At 35.1% G+C, this 24178-nt stretch overlaps 1 protein-coding gene across 9 annotated transcripts in view; it reads right to left on the bottom strand.

The window, feature by feature from the left end:
- The window catches only part of CTNNA3 (catenin alpha 3), a 1664912-nt gene that overhangs the window by 612925 nt on the left and 1027809 nt on the right, over positions 1 to 24178 (bottom strand). For all 9 annotated transcript variants that reach the window (XM_072823257.1, XM_072823258.1, XM_072823262.1 and 6 more), the window contains one exon: positions 14643 to 14735. In XM_072823257.1, the coding sequence (XP_072679358.1) occupies positions 14643 to 14735 (93 nt within the window). The remainder of the gene's footprint in view (positions 1 to 14642; positions 14736 to 24178) is intronic.

Genomic DNA, 24178 nt, shown 5'->3' on the forward strand with positions numbered 1-24178 from the left:
CCCCAAATCCTTCTCAGTTCAGTAATGGCACAACTGTTCACTCTGATGCTTAGACCCTAACTCCCAAAGCCCTCCTAATTCATGACTTCTTATACTCTTGTTCCCTTGTAATCCATGTGCCATACATCAGCCATTAATCTGATCAAATTCTTATAGCAGTGCATTATCTCCTTAGCGTGGCCCTACATGATCTAGTCCCTGCCTTCTCCTCCCCCAACCCTACACCTCATTACTCAAAACAGGTGAAGTTCATTCCTATATGAAGGCTTTTGTACTTCCTGGAAAGCTCTTCTTTAGGATTTTACATGACTTGTTCCTTCTTGCTATAAAACTATCCAATGTCACCTCTGCATCAAGATATTTTTTGCTCATAATCTTCTATCTTATAACTTCTCTGACTTTCCTCATAGTGTAGCATGCAGCATGGCAGGTTAGAAAACCAGGCTTCCTAGGCCTGAATCTTAGTGTACAGTTTCTTCTCTTTCTGACTTGGCAATCTACGTGAATGGTTTTTTGTTTTGTTTTGTTTTGTTTTTTTGTTTGTTTTTTTACTTCAGTTTCCTTATCTTTAAAAATGTATAAACAGGGGCAGCCCAGGTGGCTCAGCAGTTTAGTACGGCCTTCAGCCTGGGACGGGATCCTGGAAACCCGGGATCGAGTCCCACATCCGGCTCTCTGCCTGCTTCTCCTTCTGCCTGTGTCTCTGCCTATGTCTCTGACTCTCTCTCTCTTTCTGTGTCTCTCATGAATATATAAATAAAATCTTTAAAAAAATGCATAAACAATAGTATCTGTCACTTAGGTTTATCATAAGGATTAAATGCGCTAGTATGTAAAAAGTATTTAGAAGCAGTCTAGCATACAAAGGCTACATAAGTGTTAGCTATTATTACCAAAAAAATATCTTGTTTATGTATTTGTTTTTGCATTTATTACTCCAGCTCTCATATACAATGGAAGGTCCAAAAGGACATGCACTTTGACTATTATGTTTGCTATAGTATCCTCAATGCCTAAAAAAGAAGCAGGTACTCAAACATTTGTGGAATGAATGGATGAATCTTGTTAAGTAGTGTGACTTCCCCCCAAAAAAACAGTACCCAGGGACCTACATACAATGTGAAGTTAAAAACCATGCCTCCCAATAAGCTCTTTCTAGTAATAGTAACTATGTGTATATGAAAACTCTTTTTAAAAATGCCTAAAAACAATTGCAATAAGTGATCTCACTTCAGTCATACTTTTGTTCATAATGGCTTTCAAATCTTTGTCTTTGCATTTCATGATTTATAAAAAAATCTGGAAAAAATGAAAATCATAATAATTATATATTGGCAGTTGACAGTGTACTAAGCACAGAGAAATAAGGGTTTCAATAGGAAGATGGCTGTCATCTCTTTATTAACTTATCAACAAAACTTGGCTGCTAGGCGCTTTCCTCCCAGGTCATAGATGTATTTGCTTAAGAGCATAACCATGAATTCTTCCCAGAATGCTGACAGGCAGTTTTGTACTCATAAACTGTGATAAGTCCCTGAGATTTCTGTCCTTTCCCCCGGGTGGCCTCGCATTACAATCTGCTTCCTAGCTCAGGGGTTCTACTCTCAGATTGGTTTCAAAGCTATCTGGAGACCAAAGTCTTTTTTCTTTAAAATGGTTCACCTCACTATTATATTTCCATAAAATATCTCTTTCTACATAATACTTCTTGAAAGGAGTGCCCGGGTGGCTCAACTCATTCAGAGTCTGACTCTTGATTTCAGTTCAGGTCATGATTTCAGGGTCAAGAGACTGAACCCCTGCTAGGGTTTGCACTCAGTGGGGAGTCTGCTTGAAGTTATCTCTGGCTCCCTTTTTCCCTCCCTGCCACCAAAATAAATTTTAAAAAATAAATCTCTAAAAAATCCTGCTTGGAAAATTAAATGATAATTTTGGGAGACTATGGAGGTTGTTGAGCAAGGGGAGGAAAAAGAACTCTAAATAGAAATCAAATATTCTACTAAAAATTGGCTACAAGTGCTTTCCTTTTCTTTTTGTTTTGTTTGTTTTGTTTTGTTTTGTTTTGTTTCCAGTGGGAAGGTGTGACCTCAGAGTTTTAAAAATAAATGAGAAGTCCTTAAAGCAAGCATTTTCCATTTCGCCACAGCTTCTCCAGATTTATGCTTTGGGTGTTCACATATTAAAGTAATTTCTCTAGCTTCCTCCTTCTACCAGCATCATTTAAATATCTTCCGTGTCACCATCAAAAATATTCAACAGCATTTAAAATGTGAGGGACAATAGGTATATGTTTCTTTGAGTGTCTATGCCACCTAGGAATGGAGCTAAAGACTGAGAAATAATATTCAATCACTCATAATGAATAATAATAATCACTCTCATAAATTCTCCAGCCTGGCTCATTCCATCTCACAGAGTAATGATCTTACAGCTTCTGGATCTCAACATAGTTCTATTTCACTATTCTGGTTCTGGTTTCTTCTGCACACTGCCTCTTATACTGAGCATATGTGGTAATGGTATATCTGCTCAAATTGTCTCTAATTCTTATCCCAGTCTCCCAAGGTGACCCAAAATGACACAGTATTTTTTTTATCAAAAATTGTCAGCAAAGGCAGTTTTAAAAAAGAAAGTATAAACAATAATAATTGTTGGTCTACAGGGATCCCTGGGTGGCGCAGCGGTTTAGCGCCTGCCTTTGGCCCAGGGCGCGATCCTGGAGACCCGGGATCAAATCCCACAGCGGGCTCCCGGTGCATGGAGCCTGCTTCTCCCTCTGCCTATGTCTCTGCCTCTCTCTCTCCCTCTCTGTGACTATCATAAATAAATAAAAATTTAAAAAAAAAAGAATCTTTAAAAAAAAATAATTGTTGGTCTACATATATATTTTTCACATTTATTAAGTTCCTTCCATTGCTCTTTTAAAATTGACATCCCCAGGTCATTGTCCTACCAAGTCTATACTCTAAAGACCCTGGGAGTCAACTGCCAGACCCAAGTTTCTAGTTCAGTGTGGATCTGGAATTGGATACTCTTTCCTTCAAGAGAATGCAGAAAACCCCTCTGAAATTAAATTGGAATATAGGGGTCAGTGGAAATGTCATTTACAACACATACAATGACACAATGAGAGCTCACAGCTTTTAGTTATAGAACTATAATTTAGAGCCTTGATCATAGCACAAAAACAGGATAAATTATTGCTTAGATTTGTATAAGGTGCTTTGGTCAGTGAGGTTGTCATGACAGGGTACAGAGGTTTTTAGGATATCTGGTTATAGGTAATTTTCATTTAATTCTCAAGGCAAAGTTCTCAAGAGGAACAGTCATAAATATTCTCCGTTTGGTTAAATATCCTGATACTGACACATGTTTTATTTTAGACACCCATTTAAAATGCATTTAAAAATACTGTGACCACCCAAATATTTTAAGCACTAATATTACCTTCTGAATTACATAGTGATATCTGAAGTTCTAAATCTATTTTTAAAAAATCTATGTATTTAAGATTCATGTCTTAATCACATGCAAATTCAGAATGTCTTATTTAATACTTATCAAAAATCTGTGATAGGTCTTGTTAATACTGAGCTCCATCAGCCTGACCTACCTGAATAAAAGCTTAGTTTAGAGAACACTACTAAATTGCTTAAAAACTTCATGCACAGCATAGATTCTGGAGATGAAAAGCAATATTGAAAAATAACTGGTAGTCAGGGTATGGTAGGATTCTGTAGTAAAAGTCTGTGAAGTGGGGCTCTCCAGTGTTTTTCTTGTCTAAAATCAAGTTTACTTTTTAATTTACTGGGAAAATAAAATCTAGGCCACTGCTCTTTCCTCTTTTCCATGATTCCACTACAACGTCTTTTGTTAAGATCACGCTGACTTCCCAATTTCCAACTCCACTTCAGACTTGCCAGTAATCATCCCACTGGACCTTCCTGGAGCACGGGTATTGCTGTCCACCATGCCGACATGCTCCCCTTGCGAGTATTCTACTGACCCCCACATTCCTGCCTTCTTGTCCTACATGAAGCAGTTCCAATCATCATCTCTGTATGCATGGCCACCACATCTAGCTATTATATCTCAACTTCTTCACTGTGCTTGCTATCATCTTAACTTCATGTTGAGAGTAACCTAAATGAATTTAAAGAGCTACCTGAATATTTTGTTTGGTAGCACTTTAAATCTACTAATTCTCTCCTAATGTGACTCCTCTTTCATTGTATTTCCAATTTCTCCTAAAAAAAAAAAAAAAAAAAAAAGCATAATCTTCCCAGATGCCTCATATTTATCCTCTTTTCCCTTCATCATTACCATAATCTCATGTTGTTTTTAATTTCTGGTCAATTTACATAGTCTATTTACAATTTGTCCTACCTTATAAATTTTTATTCCTGTGTCCTTTATTCAAATTCTGACTTTTATATATAATATCCTATAATCTCTTCACTGGTCCTACCCATCACATATTCTAATCAATTGACATAGTTTCCAGATTATTTCTCAGGAAGCATAACTGTGATAATGTCACTCTTTTACTCAAAACCTATATAATGATTTGCCATCCTCTACGAAATTCCAAATCTAAATTCCTTCACTTGGAAATAAAGGCTAAGGCCTATATTTAAATTGTATATCCTACATCTCCATTTTCCACAGTCCATGGCCTCCCATTTGTTCTCACATGGGGCACATGGTCCCACATTCTCACATGGGTTCCTTAGGAGGAACTTGGAAATGTATGGAGGCATTTTGGATTATCATGGAGACTGAGCTGGGAAGTAGTGGTGGTGTATTTTAGTGCCCTAGATTCTGAATTTTCTGGCAGGCAGATCCCCATCGTTGTGTCTCACACAACAAAGAATTATTCCACTCAAAATGTCAAGAGCTTTCCTGTTAAGAAACAATGTAGCTTACACAGATTCAGTTACTCATTTTTAAAATTTGTTATATGCTTTTCTGTCTCCTTTGCCTAGAATGTCCTTTTCATATTTTCCCAAATGTCCAAATCTTGCTTATCCTTTAAGACCTATAGAATATGTCACTTTTCTGAGAGCCCGCCCAGAATCTCCTAACATGAATGTTAAACTACCACAGCATCTCAACGTATTCCTCTCTAATACTGTTTTCATTTTTACCTGGATGATATATTTTCCCTTCTCATTGAAAACAATGTAAACAAAGTACCATCTTTGTTTTCCTATATGACTAGAACATTGTCTGCGCTGGTACAGGTTATTTATGCTCATATGCTTAACTATTACAGCACATACAGTGAGTGTAAATGAAGGCTCCAGCACAGTCTCTGTTTTGTGATGGATTTAGAAATTCTTGCTTCAGCTTGCATACTAAATCATACTTAGCCCTGGATACTTATTTTAAGACATTTTTTAATTTGTGACCTCACTTCCCCATCAAATTTAATGTCTATGACTTCTCTCCCACAACTCTGTGTCTTCTCCTAGGACATGACACCTTAGATTTTCATAGATAAAGCCTCTTCTCAATAAACTCAGAGCTTACTCCCCAGACTTCTTCCACTGGGTATCTCATGAATCCCCAATTCCTGCCCCTAGGTCCCCCTTGCTTCATGGTTTCTCCAAGTAGGTGGTCAGCAAATATTTGTTGAATGAAGAGATCCTTGGAATGGGTAGAAGGGAGTGGCTGATTGCATAATTGGGACAAGATACAAAACGACGATAGTACAATCACACAGAGCTTAATTTGAAGCTTAGAAAGCAACTGTGCTCATAGATGCATTCAATCAGTCTCCCCACATAAATATCATGGCACCTCCAGGAAGAGGCTGTTCCTAGGCTTCCACTCTGAAATTGCATTAGACAGTCTTGAGAATCAACCATTCTATCATAATCAGCTTCCTAAAAAACGATCACTTCATTTTAGCCTTTTTATAGTCTTATATGACTCTTGGTTTACAAAATCATAGAATTTTTTGCCATTCTCTTAAAAGAAAAGAAATAAATTAGGCATAATTGTAAAAAGCCTGTCACAACACTCACAGGTACACTCTGGGATTCTTAAGGAATATGATTTCAAATTGACTATTTGAGTCTTATATTATTTAGTTGCAAACAAAACATCCATCATCATCATCATCTATAGAAATTGAAAGAAAACATATCTGGTTCCCCAGAGCATGATTCTGAGAAAATTAAGTGCTTTCAATTCATAGATATGACAGCTTCTTGATCACAAAAACAAACAAACAAAACCCCATACAAATTAGGATATGTTTTTCATTTGGAAGAGATAGCCCGATACCCTTACTGAAGCATGTACTGAATACAGTAACACATCATAACTTAATCAGAATAAGCTGCTATTATAACAAAAAAATCCTGTCCATGCAGGAGGAGATAATGCCTTACTTCACATGACTTGTACTTCAAAGATACAGTGTCATATGGGGACTTTTTATGACTTTGATTAGAAACCAGGAGTTTCTATACTTTCCAGAGAACAAAAAAGGGAAGAAGAATAGTGCTGGCTTTCAGCTTCCACTTCCCAATGTCTACAACACAAAATAAGTTCATGCAGATATAATCATTCATTTCATAAATAATGTACTAAGTACCTACTATGTGTCTGGCATTATTTTTAGGCTACATCAGTGAATCCCAAATTCCTGGCCTCATGGAGGTTGTATTTTTCCAGGTCTAAATATGAATGCACATGAGAGACCCGGGATCGAGTCCCGTGTCAGGCTCCCTGCATGGAGCCTGCTTCTCCCTCTCCCTCTGCCTATGTCTCTGCCTCTCTCTCTCTCTCTCTCATGCATAAATAAAATCTTTAAAAAAAATATGAATACAGATGATGTCCACTGCATATCCTCCCCCGGTACTTCGTTCTTTTTATACTTCACATGCTTCTATACCTGGGGCAAACTTGACTTTTGTCTCTACTTTTTAACACACTCCATATATAGCCCTTTTAGAAAGTAATTATTGGTTTACAATAGGTAACTTGTGAAAATATATCACCAAGCACATCACTGAAAATAAACTAAATGGCTTTACAAGCTGTTTTAACTCTGTCAAGTCATCATATAACATAGCATTTGATGAGTGGGATAAACAGAAGATACAACAAAGCTGTATTAGATATTGATTCAAACATGACAGTGATTAGAAAACTTAACTTAGTTTTGGAAAATATAAGCACTTGTGAGAGTCTGCTTGAGTATAAGTGTATTCACCACAGGGAAAATATCCTAGGTTTTCATCATGTTTTTATTAATCAAAGAATCTTATTTACAAAAAAAAAAAAAAAAAAACCACTTAAGACATCTAATACCTTTACCATCCCAATAATGAAATTCTATTTCTTTCTTTTTTTTAAGATTTATTTATTCATTCATGAGACATACACAGAGAGAGAAGCAGAGACGTAGGCAGAGGGAGAAGCATGCAGGGAGCCTGATGTGGGACTCGATCCCGGGACTCCAGGATCACACTCTGAGCCAAAGGCAGACGCTTAACCACTGAGCCACCCAGGCATCCCTGAAATTCTATTTCTTAACATCTTTGACAGGGCACAGCCTATTTGACTTTTGGTCAAATACTTCTTGTGGTTAGGTAGTAATTCACTACACTTAAAACAACTCATTCTTTTTCTGCTTAGCCCTTAAATTGCAGGGCCTGAACCCAACATGGTATTCTAGATATGGACAGCCCAAGTCAACTACACTGGAAATTTTCCCCTATTTCACAAGCTAAGTGGGCATAATCATTTTAAGACTATAAGATGGCCCCCATGTCATGCTACTGACATTTAGTTGAATTACCTAAATTAGTACCTTTAATTTTCTGGATTTTTCAGGGCACGAATATTTCTGAAAGACGTTAAGTAGAGGAGAAAATGAAGTAACTAACACAGGGTAGGGAAATTTTTATTTTGCCAAGTAAGGAATAACCATATGAAAAGCTATTATCTACTTTCATTTTTATTTCATAAATCAAATGTTTTTGATGAATATCAAACAAGTAGAAAGCACATTAGTTTCTAACAAAAAATTGAATAAGTTTTACTTGGTGAAAAAAACTGATTATTACTAACCAAATTTCAGTATACACTATAAAAATGCTTTCATGGACCACTGTTTGAACTCACTGAACTTGATTGCAAATGCCCCTCTCAATTCCTGGTGCCCCAGGTGCTTTTGGTAAGCAATGTTTTCCTATCCACTAGTGCAATAGATTTTATTTAACCTTAGGTCCTGACTTTATATTTACCCTTATTACCCTTATTAAATGTAGTTTAGGAGGTTTCAAACATTAGTCCAAATTATCAACATATTTTAGAACCTTGCATTCTGTCTCATTTTTGTGCCATATGGAAATATAAAATATTTACTTTTAAAATATCCTTCCAAGTTCCTTTTTAAAATAGAGTAAGAATAAGTCCTATAGATAGCTCTATTTTTCCACCAGGTTGGGTTCAAACAGCTATCATTCAGATCACATTTCTCTACTTTATATAAAAGATTCATTAGAGCATTTCAGGATTGGGCATAAAGTGGCTTGTAGAAATTTCTCATCCAAGGCTTGTCCTCCCTTTATAATAGCTTGGTCTAATGTTCACTCTCCTTGTGTTTGAATGTCTGTGGCATTGAGAAACCCCAAATTCCTCCTCAACAATATCCAGTTCCTTTCAGGATAGCTCTGTTAGAGAGCATTTCTCATTCTATATTGAGATGAAGCTTATATCCTTGTAGCTCCTATCTACAGATTGTAGCTCTGCCCCTCAGGAATCTTTAGAACAAGTCTTTTAAAGATTTGCATCATAGTCTTTTAAAGATTTGATGACAGTGACGACATTTCTCAAAGTCTTACCTTTTCCTTCCTAGAAATTCCCTGTTGCCTTTATGAGTTTTTCATATGACATAGTTTCAAGTCATGTCACTATTTCTAATATCCTCTGCTAAATATGCTCCCAGTGACAATTCTTTTTTAAATGTGACAGATGTACCTGAAAAAGCATTATAGCTGTAGTCCTTGAGGCACAGTAAGAGCCAGGATGATCCAATTCACTGAAATCTCAGCAAATTCAATAGTTTTTAACAAACAGGAATTAAATGTTGCCCTATCAGCTCCTTCTGATCCTGTGTGTTCTCAGCCTGACTTACTCCAAAATCAATCTAGCAATATTTTTAATTGGTTGGGTTTTATTTAGAAATTAGTAAAATACCTACTTCTGGTTAAATTAAGAGTTCTAAAAGAAATAAAATGGACTGTAAAACCATTCTCCTTGTTCTTTGTCCCATCTCATTTTCCTGGAAGTAATTAACTATTAAAATTCTCATGAGAACCTTTTAGAAAAATTTTCTATAACTACATAAATATATGGCTCAATCTATCTCCTTTTTGTTTTTTGTTTTTTTTCAAATAAATGGGATAACATACATACTCACTTGAAATTTGACTCTTTCACTTATCTTGGGTATCGAGCATACCAAAACATAAGCTGAGCCGACTTAACTACTGACAGTTCCTAACATTTTCTGCTAACAGACACTTAGGTTGGTTCCGGCTTTTGTCATTAATAAGTGAAGCTGCATAAAAACTTTATTCTTAGACTTTTGTGCATGTGCACATATATAGCTGTACCATAAATTGTTGGAAGTCAAATTAGTGGGACTAAATGCAAGTGCATGCTTTATTTCAATAGGTATTATAAAAGTAGAGCTTACACAGATTGGGACTCTCTCACACACACACACACACACACACACACACACAATTGGGATGCACTCCAGACCTACTAATTCTGAATTTCAGGATGTACTATATTAAGATATGTACAGTTTAAGGGGATCCCTGGGTGGCGCAGCAATTTGGCGCCTGCCTTTGGCCCAGGGCACGATCCTGGAGACCCGGGATCGAGTCCCACGTCGGGCTCCCGGTGCATGGAGCCTGCTTCTCCCTCTGTCTGTGTCTCTGCCTCTCTCTCTCTCTCTCTGTGACTATCATAAATAAATAAATAAAAATTTTAAAAAAAAGATATGTACAGTTTAAAAAATAATTTTGAAGTACAGAGAAGGTTGAGAATAACTTTTAAAATTTACTCTTTGACAAAAAGATGTTAAATCATATTAGTTTTTTTTCTGACAGCTATGTTACACTGTTGATTCACATTAAGATTACTATCAAGTGAAATCTCTAAGCCTTATGGAGGGTAAATTTTTGCTAAGCCATAACTCTTCCATTCTCTATTTTGCAATTTGCTTCAGAGTGCCCAATATGTATGGTTTAGTACTTACATCTATTATATTTCATCTGGATACCGAGATTTAGTATTATATTTTATATCCATATTCTAGAATATCCAAATTTTTTGTGACTCGATTCTTTCAGCTAATATAAGCCCTTTACTCTTAATTTAAAAAAAAAAAAAAAAAACAGGGAGAAGGGCAGAGGGAAAAGCAGGCTCCTCACTGAGCAGGGGACCTAGAGCTCCATCCTAGGACCCCGAAATCATGACCTAAGCCTAAGACAGACACTTAACCAACTGAGCCCCCCAGGCGCCCCTTCTCTAATTTTTTTTTTTAGTATTTTATTTATTGATTCATGAGAGACACACAAAGAAAGAGAGAGAGAGAGGCAGAGACACAGGCAGAAGGAGAAGCAGGCTCCAAGCAGAGAGCCTTACATGGGACTCGATCCTGGAGATCCAGGATCATGCCCTGGGCTGAAGATGGCGCCAAGCCTCTGAGCCAACTGGGCTGCTCCCCTTCTCTTATTTTTAACTGAATGTTTTAAGAATATTGTTTTATAGTCTTACCCAACTCATTAGAAAAACACTGAAATGAGCTAAGTCAAGAGCATATCAGCTGTAGCCACCAGCACAGAGCTCACCCTTGGTTAACAACTACAATTAATCAGCCTGTTTTAGGACTTTTTTTCATGAGCTACAGCTCAACTAATTATACCATGATTTTTTTCACGTTGTCAAAAAGAAGACACATCATGTTAGGAAAAGTATCATAAAGGTGTTGCCAAAAACCTCACTGCCCTTTATAAATATAGAATGATTTATCATTCTAGAAACCATCGTTCATATACACTGCATATATATGCTGCATTTCTGCTAGGTAGGGAGGATATAAGTAGTGAAAAGGAAGATTAAATCATTGGCTTCATGAACTTTATGTTTGAGTATGGAGTGGAGAATGTACAATAAAAGCAACAAAATAATACATAATTTCCGGTAGTGATAGAGACTTTAAAAGAAATAAATATGGTGACATAATGGAATATAGCTGAAGGAGTGACTTAGGGAAATTGATATCTGAGAAGATGATATTTGAGCTGAGTCCTTATAAAATGAACATAATAGGATCTGGCCATATGGAAAAGAAAATACTGGGGAACTACTATGTGCAAACTCCCTCAGGTGGGAACTAACGTGCTGTATTCTAGAAACAAAAAGGCCAATATGCAGAGATCTAATGAGTGAAAAGGGAAATAATACAGAGTGGGGCTGGAAGTTAGGCAGTAGGAAGTTTATTATATAAGTCTGAATAAGGCATAAAAAATGAATTTTACTATAAAAGCTAAGAAAAGCAATTGCCATTGTAAATATCTTCAAAATTTACTTTAGCCTTTAGATAGAAAGTAGGTTAAAGAGAAGTATAGGCATGGAAATCATATAAAATGATGTTTCTGTGGTCCAAGATAGAAATGATGGTATAAGCTAAGATGTGGACAGATAAGCTGGAGAAAAGTATATAGATTCAAGATAAATATTTTTGGTGAAATTGATGGGACTAGTTAATGAATTCAATAGGAAAAACAGCCATTAGATTTAGAATAGGGATGCCTGGGTGGCTTAGTAGTTGAGCATCTGCGTAATACTCAGGGCCTGATACCCCAGTCCTGGGATCCAGTCCCTCATCAGGCTCCCCGCAGGGAGTCTGCTTCTCCCTCTGCCTATATTTCTGCCTCTCTCTTTGTGTCTCTCATGAATAAATAAATCTTTTTTTAAAGATATCATTAGGATAAAAACTTCACAAGAACAAGGATTTTCATCTGATTGTTTTCTTTACTATTTACCCTCCAGATACCACATAGTATATGGTCAATAAATATTTACTGAATGAAGAAAGGAAAATTTCCAGGTTTTTCCCCAGAGCAACCAGGCAAATAGCCATGCATTAGCTTAAATCAGTAAGACTCTTCAGTCTCATTTCATCTCATTCTGCTACTGCTATCATTCAGTAGCAGAATGAGATGGGAATGCAACAATCAGGAGTTCCATGTTGGCTTAAGTTTTAGATGTCTTCTAGATGTCAAAGTGCAAATGTCAAGACTATACTATATCTGAGTGTGGCCTTTAGGGGAGAGATCTGGCCTGGAGAGAAAGGTTGGAAGCCATCAGCAGGTAGTCATGGATTTATTGTAATAAATAATAAAAAAAAAAAACTAAAGAGCCCCAGAATTACATTTTTTTTAAAGTTTGACTATGGAGATACATAAAACATTTAAAATAACATTTACTAATAAAACATTTATTAATGGAAAGATTCAAAGAGCCATTATTCCCAAAATAGTTCAAGACATTTTAACAATTTCAATAAAAATTCTAATGTACTTTCATGGAACTTGATAAGTCTATCTTGAAAGTTATATGAACAAGCAAGAAATAAGAGCAATAAACAAACAAAAAATCACCACCAATAACAACAAAAAACAAGGTGAGTCAATTTGCCTGGAGATATTTAGTGTAAAGCCATAATTAAGACATTGCAATATTGTTGCAGGAATAAAGACATAAACCAGTGGAACAGAATAGGGAACCCAGAAACTTGTATATTTTGGAATGTACTTCAATTTACCTATCAATCTATATTTACATACAGAATAGCAGTAAATAAAAAAAAGAATAGTAGTAAATAAAATATACATTTGATAAATATGTATCGTACGTATATAAGGCACTATATAAAACATGTATATGTATGCATGTGTTACAAATAGGTACAGCATATACATATACGTGTATATATATGTATATATATTTATATATAAAATAATAGAAATGTTTTAAAAAGTGTGTACATGTGTGTGAAACAATGATAGCATTTTACATTAATAGGGAAAAGGATCAACTATCACCATCACATGATTGGCCCAGTGGTTACCACTGTAAAAAAAAAATCTCTGCCTCAGGTTAGACATAAAAATAAATTTTAGATGAAGTAAATATCCATATGTTAATTAATGATACTTCATCCTTTTTTAAAGAAAATATGAAAACTATTTAACATCTTTGTTGAGAAAATTTCTTTTTTTTTTTTTTTTTTTTTTTTGAGAAAATTTCTTAAAGCAAAAGTCAACAAACCATTATACACAGTAGATGCTCAATAAATATCTGTGGAAGTAATTGAAAGATGGATCATTAAAGTTCCAAAAATCTTCAATGATCAAATACTATTTCAAAAGTTAAAAGAAAAGCTATAGTCAACAAAAGATATTTTTAACAACCTCAAGCAATGTAATAATAAAAAAGACAACCCAACTAAAAATAGCAAAGGATTTAGGCAATACACAGAATTAGAAAGCCAAATGGTTAACAAGCATTTGAAACAAAACGTTCCTTTTAGTAATCAGAAAATTACAAATTAAAACAAGTGAGATATATTTAAAACTCTTCAGATTCAAAAGACATTTAAAAGGTGACAGCATCAAATGCAATCCACAGTGTGGATAAATGCAAACTCTCCTTGGCTGCAAAAAGGAGTATAAATGATTCAATCACTTTAGGGACCCACTGTAGTATTCTGGTTCCTTGTTAGATCTCACAGAAAACGGACATCAACTGTGAGATCTCAGTTGCAGGTCCTCTGGACTACACTTCTCCAGCCAGTTTTTACTTGTTAATTAACATTAAGTCCAATGGAGGAATCTCCCTTACTATTTCCTCAATATTCTTAGAGATAAATTATCAGCAAGGTAAATCAAGAATTGAACACATATACTACTTTTAGAATAATGAGAATCTCAGTGGATATCCAGAGATTTGAAGTCTCTAGTCATTGTTATATTTCATATCCTTACATTTGTGATCTTTTTAGGAAGTAGTTATCCATATCATCTCTTGATTATTCTAAGACAAGGTGTTTAAAATTGCCCTTAGCTGTATACTGATTCATGGTTCAAGACACTAACCTAAAAATTATTCCTAAAAGTATGTTGCTTTTCAAATAACAAACAAACAAAAACTTCTGAATTGCAGACAAGGAAACATTTCTTGTCTTTTTTTCAAATTCATGTCTTTGAATAAAAGAGGGGGAAAAAGTCATTCCTTTCATATTCTGAGATTTCAAAATAAATAATGACTAAAAATAAAATCATTGGACAAAGCCCTGGTTTAATTTCACAATATACCTTTGTCTCACAAGATTCTGATATGATTCCTTAGGGAATATTATAAGAGCCAGGTAATAAATAAGAAACTAGGTACCTAGTAAAGAATAAACCATGACCTTAGGACAAGTCAGCATTGGTATTTAAAACAAATATCTTAGTAGATTTTCATAAATATAAAGGTCTGAAGTATTATATATAATTTTTATAGTTAGTTTAATTAACAAGACAGCAACTTAGTTATCATACCTGTGGACACAAGGTTTCCAGGTGATTGGCTGCAATTTTGACAATTTTAATCCCATCTTCATTTGTTGACATGGAACAAGCAAGATTTGCCACCTTAAATACAAGCCAAAATAATGGAAATTATTTCAAATTAGTAAGGAAATGCAGAAACATTTGTTATCCTAAATAAATCAGAGAATGTATATAGTCATTGAAAAATCTCAGTGATAACAGCATTCTCATAAATGTCACTGCAATGTTTTATGGAACTACTTAGAGTATCTGTTAAAATAATTAACAACAAAGAGCTCTAGAAAGTTGTTTAAAACAAAAAGGAAGACTGATAAGTCAATCAGTCAACCCTATCCAGTCTCTTTGTATCAACATCTAACCCATAATAAGATGATAGCTATTATGGATTCCTACAGAATTGAAAAAGAAAAGGCTTATCTATGGATTGACTGCTACTAGATTCTTGGAATCTCATACGATTATGTTTTTTCTTAAGTTTATAATTGTTTTATTATTTTTTCATTCCCCAGCAGTCAATTATACATATTTAAGTAGCATTAAGCATGACTATATCATTACTCATGTTTTATTCAGCATCAAATATATTACAAAGCTGGACAAATACAAGATAATTAAATTCTTCTTCCTGTTCTTGCTTTTCTACTATAACTTCATGGGCACTGTTCTATATTCCAGCAGTCAATTTGATTCAAGCATTAGTAACACCTATATTCCTTTATACGCTATTCCTTTTGAAATTTGCATTGTTTTCCAACAAAATGGGTGCTTGATTAAATAATCACCTTAATGTCCATTACCTAAGCCCAATATTTACAAATACTTTCTCTCTCTCTTTTTTTTTTTTTTTTAAGATTTACTTACTTATTCATGAGAGAGAGAGAGAGAGAGAGAGAGAGAGAGGCAAAGACATAGGCAGAGAGAGAGGCAGGCTCCTCACAGGGAGCCCCATGTTGGACTCGATTCCCAGACCCAGAATCATGTCCTGAGCCAAAGGCAGACGCTCAACCACTAAACCACCCAGGCATTCCTACAGATACTTTCTTAATGCCATGAAAGACCCATGAGAAAAGCATGGGATTCCTTTCTCTTCCTTTGACTCTCATTCTTATTCAGTGTTGTTCTTGCTAGCAGGTGAGTGAGTGCATAGAGCAGTAGTGTTTCCTCTGATCTACAAGCTGTCATTGTCTTCATTATTGCAAGGAAAGAGCTTTTCTATCATTTGTTAACTTTCCTAATGTCTCTCTTGGTTATTATATACATCAACACATTGCAGGCTTTACTACTCAAATCCAAAATACATTCAGTTTCAGAGAAATCACACATTAGGTGCAATAGAAGCAAACAACAATTATATTCTTAGATCACAATTGTATAGTACCACAAAAGTAATTTAAGTGGATTTATAGTCTGTTTTTCATAGCATTACTTTTAATATGTGAACAGTGAAACAAATTCCTTGATTGTATTTACATATAATGAAATAAAAGCAATACATTATTTAACTGTGGAAGGGCATTGTTCACTTTATTAAGGTATATGAAAACGGCTTGCTTGAAAAAGGCTTTTGTTGGCTTGAAGGTCACAATGCTTCAACTTTCATATCTGACATACAATTAGCACATCTGTGAATTATTTGAAAAGGCCAGTAGTTTCCATACCCCCTCCTACCCCCGAGCCCCACTCACAGAAAGTACGATTCAGCAATCTAATCACTTTGACATGTCTTCTAATAATTTGCATTGCACTGAAGAAAATCTCCATCTGCAAATCTGAACACTGTTTCTTTTAAGCAAAATTTTAAAAATTAGAAATTATTGGCTCAATCTTTTGGTCAAATTAGATAAATGCTGGTTAAGCCAAAATTTAAAAATTACAAAATCATGCCCCAAATATTCTTTTCCTTTATTTTTTTAATGGATCATCTTTTTCTTTTTTCCCTTTTAAAAAAAAGATATTCTTGTATTGGACATTTGCTGGACACCATCTTTTTCGTAAGCCAATCAGTGACTAACATAACGTGGATATATCCTGCTCATAAAAAATCTATTTATGTGAACAGATTTAGGTTTTACAAAACTCTCAATTGAAAATATAGCACAGCTAAAAGTTTTCTACTCTATTAATGATCATCCTAACACTCTGTCTTCTTTTATTTAGACATACTTGAAATTCTCCTTACCAGAACGGTTTCATGTCAGATAAATTTTCTAAATAATCAAGTACTATTTCCAGATTAAGGCAAGTAGAATTTTAGTGCTTTTTTAATACAAACAAATTTGAATTTATGAGATAGCTAGTTTCTGTGACAAAATGAAAAAAAAAAAGTTAAGTGATAGAAATAAAATCTCTTTACATTTCTAGTTTAAGTGACTTGTGACATATTTTCCAAAGCTATATCAGTATGTAAGTGAGAGCTAAGTTTCTTCTAACAATATTCCTAAATTCTGTGTGGCAGCCAGTTATATTTCCAAGCACAGCATAAAGGCAACTCCCTATTAATCAAAGAAAGCAGCATGCAAATAAAATATTTTGTAAAAGTGTTTGAGATATTTAGACATCTGACCTCCTTTGTATATCTAACATTGACAACATTTCAAAGTCTGTGTAAAGCTTCATTATTCAAGAGATCCTTTTGAAAACTTCTGCCCACTAAAGGAAAGGGAGGAGTCATGTCTCTATGACATAGGGAGGTTTTAGAGACAAACAGATCTGGGCTTGAATCTGATTTCCACGACTAATGAACATTTTATTTACTATGGACAAAGTGTTAGCTTCTCTAAGCTTATTTTGTAACCTGAAAAATGGGTATGATAGTACCTAGGTCACTGGAGTGGCTTGATTAAATAAGATAGTGTGTGGAGATGGCTTGATGCTACCAGCTAGGCTTGACCATGCATAGATTTCCTTCCAGTTCATTTGTCTCTCTACCAATGCAAGGTGGGAAAGAACAGTCTCTTAGGAAGTTTTACAGAATTAAAACTTTAAGAGCCTAAGGACATTTGACAAAATGTCTAATCTGAGAGCTACAAACTGAAGCATTTTCAGGACTCATGCAGGATATACAAACATAGAATCTTGATAACAACTCAGCGGTTGGGTGGGTTGGTAGGTCCCCATGTGAATGTGAGTGTGTATGCCCTCCCTAAAGGCATTAGAACTCATTAAAACAAGATGAAAAACAAACAAATAGCAACACTGTCTTGACCAAACCAACAGTCTCCTAGCTTAGTTCATAGGTCAGCAGTTTGTGCATTCTGATCTTATTCTCTAATCATCTCTTGTATAGATAGGAAGACAAAATCAAACAGGGAGAAGAAACATATTCAAACCATCCAATGACAGGGAGACTATTAATTAGAGATATGTGTGTGTTCTTTTATGCCACCCTGAATTAAAAGTATTGAAAGAAGTTCCTACACTGAAATAACTTTTTACTAATATTGTACTACATTCTTAGCCTAGTCCATGAACGTCAGTCTAAATTATCCTAAATAAAGGGACCAAAAACGCTCAGGTAAATTCATACATTTATTAAAAGAAAAAGGCCAGAACACGATATTCTTTCATTTTTATAAAAAAAAAATAAACTGGGACACTTGGGTGGCTCAGTTGGTTGGGCACTCAACTCTTGGTTTTGGCTTTGCTTATGATCTCAGGATCCTGGGTTCAAGCCCCACATGAGGTTCCATACTCAGAGAGGAGTCTGCTTGGGATTCTCTCCCTCTGCCCCTTCCCCTGCTTGTGCTCTCTTGCTCTTTCTCGCTTGCTCTCTCTCTGTCAAATACATCTTAAAAACAAAAACTATATCATTAAAATCATTACTGATAGTGTATCTAATAACTGCAAAAGAAGTATTTTTTTTAATATTTTATTTATTTATTCATGGTGACAGAGAGACACACACACACACACAAACAGGCTCCATGCAGGGAGCCTGACGCGAGACTGGATCCCGGGTCTCCAGGATCACACCCTGGGCTGAAGGCGGCGCTAAACCCCTAAGCCACCCGGGCTGCCCAAGATAAACCTTTAAATAGCAACATGTCATGCTAAAGGGTGATTTTATTTATTTATATATTTTACGACAGTGCCTTTCATATGAGCCTCTCTTCTTCTCACCAAGCCTTCTTGCCCTCCAAGATGTATGTCCATTCTAGACCTTTCAAACTTGACTAAATATACTGCTCTCTCTACCTGGATTGTTAAAGTAAAAAGAAATTGTAAGCAACAAAGCCTGGTCAGATGATTCCTAAACGAACTAACATTTGTGATCATCCTGTTGATGTTTGTTCTTCTCTTCTGGTCCCTAAAAAAAGCTTTGGATATCAATTTTGTATGTTCCTGTCATACTTTTTATGTGCTGAACTTTGGTTCTGCTCTTTCACATGACATAGAGCATGGGACCCAGGGCACCTACGTGGCTCAGTCTGTTAAAGGTCCGACTCTTGGTTTCTGCTCAGGTCATGATCTTGAGGTTGTGGGATTCAGCCTGTGCTAGAGGTTGTACTCAATGCAGAACCTGCTTTAGATTCCTTCTCCTTTTCGCTCCCATTTACTCTCTTCCTCTCTCTTTCAAATAAATAAATAAAATTTAAACAACACAGTACCTTTCACTCCCTAACCTATGGTCTTAGGTGAGAAATATTCTACTTTGAAATCTGGCCTTGAAGAACCCTGTCAGTTAGGCTAGTTCTGTCTCTCAGTTTCCATTAAGGTCAGAGAGATGACCATGCTTGACCCCCCCAAAAAATGACTCACTAATGATAGAGCCAAGGACAGTAATTAAAAAAAAAAATCTTTGGGGATTTGAGGTATTCTCAATGACTTTTCAGTCTACCATGTTATCTGCTCAACTCTGCTTTTCATCATTACTCTGTTCTGATCTGTTAAAGAGATTGTATTTTAAAAGTACTGAATACCAGAGGGGCACCTGGATGGCTCAGTCCATTCAGCATCTGACTTTGCCTCAGGTCATGATCCCAGGGTCCTGGGATTGAGCCCAGCATCAGGCTCCACACCCAGCAGGGAGTCTGCTTGTCCCTCTGCCCCCCACCCTTGTACTCTCTTTTTCTCAAATAAATAAATTTTTAAAAAATCTAAAAAAAAAGTACTGAATACCAGAACATGCTATATTTCAACATTCTAATATCAAGCTTTATTTGAAATCTCAGCAGCATTAGTTGTCCTCTCAGTCATATTAGACAACTGAAATCCTATTATTGCTTGAGTGAGCTCACTATTTGGACAGCTGTTCATCATATATCATTCAGTCTGTCACTATGGAGTTCTCACACAGATATTTACCTGTGATATTATTTCTCCAGAACATGAAGCAAACTGTGATGTTTGAAGAATTTCCATTGCTACACATAAATTGCTTATATATAGTTCACATTGTTAATTGTAATATCATGTCACTGTGTAGCCTAGCTCCCAGTGGGGGATAAAGGTCACTGTCTCATTTTCATTCATTTTCCTCCCTGGCAGATGGTCATGCAACTTCTGTGTAAACATTTTCAAGACAGAGAATTTCAGAAACAGAATTTTAGAGTCACTAGCTTATCAAATGTAATAGGATATGATTGTGTAGGGAGCAAATAGTCTTTGGAAGGTAACTGAGACACCAATATTTATTAGGCTGATAGAAGAAGATAATCTTGCCATGACTCTTAGAAAAGTGGTTGGGGATGGAGAAGGTTATTGATGTTATAGAGGCTGAGAGAAGAGAAAGTTTCAAGAACATGATCTCAAACATCAAATACTGAGAGGTTGAGTAAGTAATCCCTGAAGTTGTCCAGCGATTCAGCCATATGGAGGCCCATTCTTAGAGTGTTAGAGTGGAATGTTGATGATCAAACTAGCCTCCATGGTCAGCTTTGTAGGTGGTAAGGTAGTCTCATATGTCTTCCAACTCAAAGCAGAGAACTAAAGACTACCTTGACAATACACATTCACCCATTTGCACATCTATCCATTTCTTTATGTCACCTCTCAAACATCTCCTGAATCATCTTTTCTAGTCCCCACCCTCATCACCAGTAGTTCTTTTTTTCTTTGTTTCAGACATTAAACCTACTTTCAGATACCCACACTTCATTCTGCCACAGGATATTTGCACATGCTGTTTTTTAAAGCCTGGAATATGTTCCTCCTCCCTCTTAACTGTCACCCTTATATCCCTTAGGCTTGCTTAACTGCTATCCATTAGATCCCTGCTCAAAAGCAATTCCTTAAACAGTTTTTCACCAATGCTGCATTTCCCACCCACCCTGGAGCCTTCCCCTGATGGAAGTGAGGTTTTTCTTTACAGCTTGACTCTCAGTTTGTGATTATACATTCACTGAAGGGATTATTTGATTAGCAACCATTTTATCTGCTTTATAATAACAGGGTCCTTACCTGTGTTTGCTCATAGTCAGGCTTTCAGTTCCTAGGGCCTGATACATGATAGTCAAACAATAATAGATCTTCAGTGACTGAATAAATGCATGAATGCACAAATTAGTATGCTTAAGATCGTATCATTCCCAAAGAGAGAATGAAAAATGGACCTTAGAGGAAGGTAACAACAGCAGAAATTCAGGACAAGCAAGCAAGGAGAAATCAAATCTCCCTTTGAAATTAATTTTCAATATTCCACAAAGCTTTAGACAGTTGGACTTCAAAGAAAAGTAATACACTTTTCCTCTAGTATGGTCATCATACTAAACAAAGCTTGGGGGGCAGTTTCTTTAAGTTTTACTTTCACTTAAGATATCAAATTGAAAACAACTGAAGAGTCACAACTTAGCTTTTAACTAATTTATTTTTAATCAAGTAAAATAATTGTTCAAATGGCCCACGCTGGTTGCCAAATGCTGGCAAGTATGGCAAATGGAAAGAGGTATGATAACTGACATCAACAAACCCAGGAGCTTTGGTGTCTCCTGCAGAACATAATATAACTCATGTTTTGTTTCCAGACAAGCCTCTCTCAGAGGCCTAGGACTGAGCCTGTTGGGGATTATGTAACCTGATAACAAAATTAGGTAGGAATTAGACAGGGGGCAGAGCTATCAAGCAGTTTCTAAATAAAATATTAGCAACTTAAATCTAATTATGTAATAAAAGAATAATTATACAGCAAGACAATGTGGTTTACCCTAGGAATAAACCCTACGAATAAACTGGGAAATCTATCTATAAGATACCTTGTTTTGCTATATTTCAACGGATTTCAGAAAAGCATTTGATGATAGTTTTATGCCTATTCTTAATTAAGGCAAAAGAAAGCTAAACCAACAAAGAAACAAAAAAACCTTAGTGAGATATGACTAGAAGGAATCACTCTTGACACAAATTCCAGAAATTTACAGCAAATATCCTGCTCAAAAGTCAAGATTAAGATAAGCATTTTCACTATCACTAAGGTTATAAATACTTTACTCAAGGTTCTAGTCAATGCAAATGAACCTGAGAAATACCTGATAACTGCAAATATTATACGGAAGGTGACAAAATTGCCTACTTAAAGAATGCAAGATAATTTTCTGAAAAGCTATTATCACTATTTAGCAACATGCCTTAATTCAGGATGAATATGTATTACTTTTCTTTACATCAGTTAGCAAAAAATAAAATTTTAGTAGCCCAATGTCTGACATTGTAGCAACTAGGGTTATAAATTTCATGGTATATAAAAATTATTAAGAAACAGTACAACTATTTCATAGTAGTACAACTACTAGTACTATGATATAGTACAACTATATCATATACATACATATGTGCATATTGTGATATGCATATGTGTATATATTAAATTTTACTTAATGACACAAAAGAACAACTGGATAAATGGGGAAAAATATCATATTCCTGAATGAAAATGCTCAATATTATAAAATAAAGTTTCAACTCTTCCTGTCTATTAATTTAATAGATCTAAATGTAAGTTAGCATAATTTTAATGTACATCGGGAAGAATATGTGAAAGACGAGCAAAGATGATTTACAAAAAAGAATACAGGAAAGTATAGTAAGTGAGTAATTAAAACACATTAAAGTTTAATGCTTTTCAGAGTGATGGGGAAAAAATAATGGTGATGGCCCAATTGGCTACTGCTTGGAGGAGGGATGGGGGAGTTCAATGTACATCAAAAACTGGCATATGTCACAGGATAAAATTTTTTAAATTTCAAAATAGTAAAAACTTAAAGTCAAGATGAACAAAAAGTATTCGGTATAGTATAACCCAAATAAGATTAGTATCCCTAAGGCATAAGTAATTCTTAAACATCAATAAGGAAAAGGGGGCATTAAAAAATGGATAAAATGTTCAAACATACGCTTCACATAGGAAATACAATTAAGTATATTAAAAGATTCCCAATATGCCTTTTGATCTATCAGGCAGGAAATACAACTAAAACAAGAAAGTTACATTTTTCCCTTGTCATATTAGCACTAATTAAAATTTTTGATAATTTTCAGTATTTCTGAAGGTATAGGGAAGTGATTGGAAGGTAAATGGCCAATTTTCTAGAGAGCTGTATAAAAATTTAAAATTTGCAAAAATGCAGCAATTCAATTTAATGTAATCTTTCCTTCAGAAACACTTGTATATATGAACAAACAAATAGCCACAGGAAGGTTCATTGAAACTTCACTTGTAAAAGTGAAAAGGAATCTAAATATTGATCTATGGACAATATATTAAATTATGTAATACTATGATTCTGTAAAAAAAAGTAAAAAAAAATCTCTAACATAAAACATCTATAATTTAAGTAAAAATATTATAGAATATATGCAAAAGGTATTCCTATTTTAAAAAAATCATGTATTATAATTATGTATAAATGCAAAATATAAAGTCTAAGTGATAACCCCCCAAATTAACATGAGTTATATAAGGGGAAAAAAGTTGTTATTGCCATAAAGAGAAGCATTCCATGGGATCCCTGGGTGGCGCAGCGGTTTGGTGCCTGCCTTTGGCCCAGGGTGTGACCAGGGAGACCCTGGATCGAATCCCACGTTGGCCTCCTGGTGCATGGAGCCTGCTTCTCCCTCTGCCTGTGTCTCTGCCTCTCTCTCTCTCTGTGTGACTATCATAAATAAATAAAAATTAAAAAAAAAAAAAGAGAAGCATTCCATTTTAGCTGCATGTTTCTATATTGCATGAATTTCTTCCAAGTATTTTTTTCACTATATAGTTATCTAATTAAAAACAAAAAAAGATGATTGATGAAATAGTTCTATATGTTTTGACTGAGAAACATGCCACTGAGAAGGTAAACAGATTTTATAACATGATCTCATTTATAAAGATGATGAATGGGTGTGTGTGTGTGTGTGTGTACTAAAGTGTGATATCTAAAATATTGTTCACCAAAATGGTAATTGTGATTACCTCTGAGAAGTAAGACTCAAGATAGCTTCAACTTTCCTTTTTCACACTTTTAAAAATTTATAATTTGAGTTTTTATAATGAGAATGAATCATTTTTATAAGCAAAAAATCAAATAAATTTAATTTTGAAGAGA

This window comes from Canis lupus, chromosome 4 (assembly GCF_048164855.1).
Source record: "Canis lupus baileyi chromosome 4, mCanLup2.hap1, whole genome shotgun sequence".
NCBI lineage: Eukaryota > Metazoa > Chordata > Mammalia > Carnivora > Canidae > Canis > Canis lupus.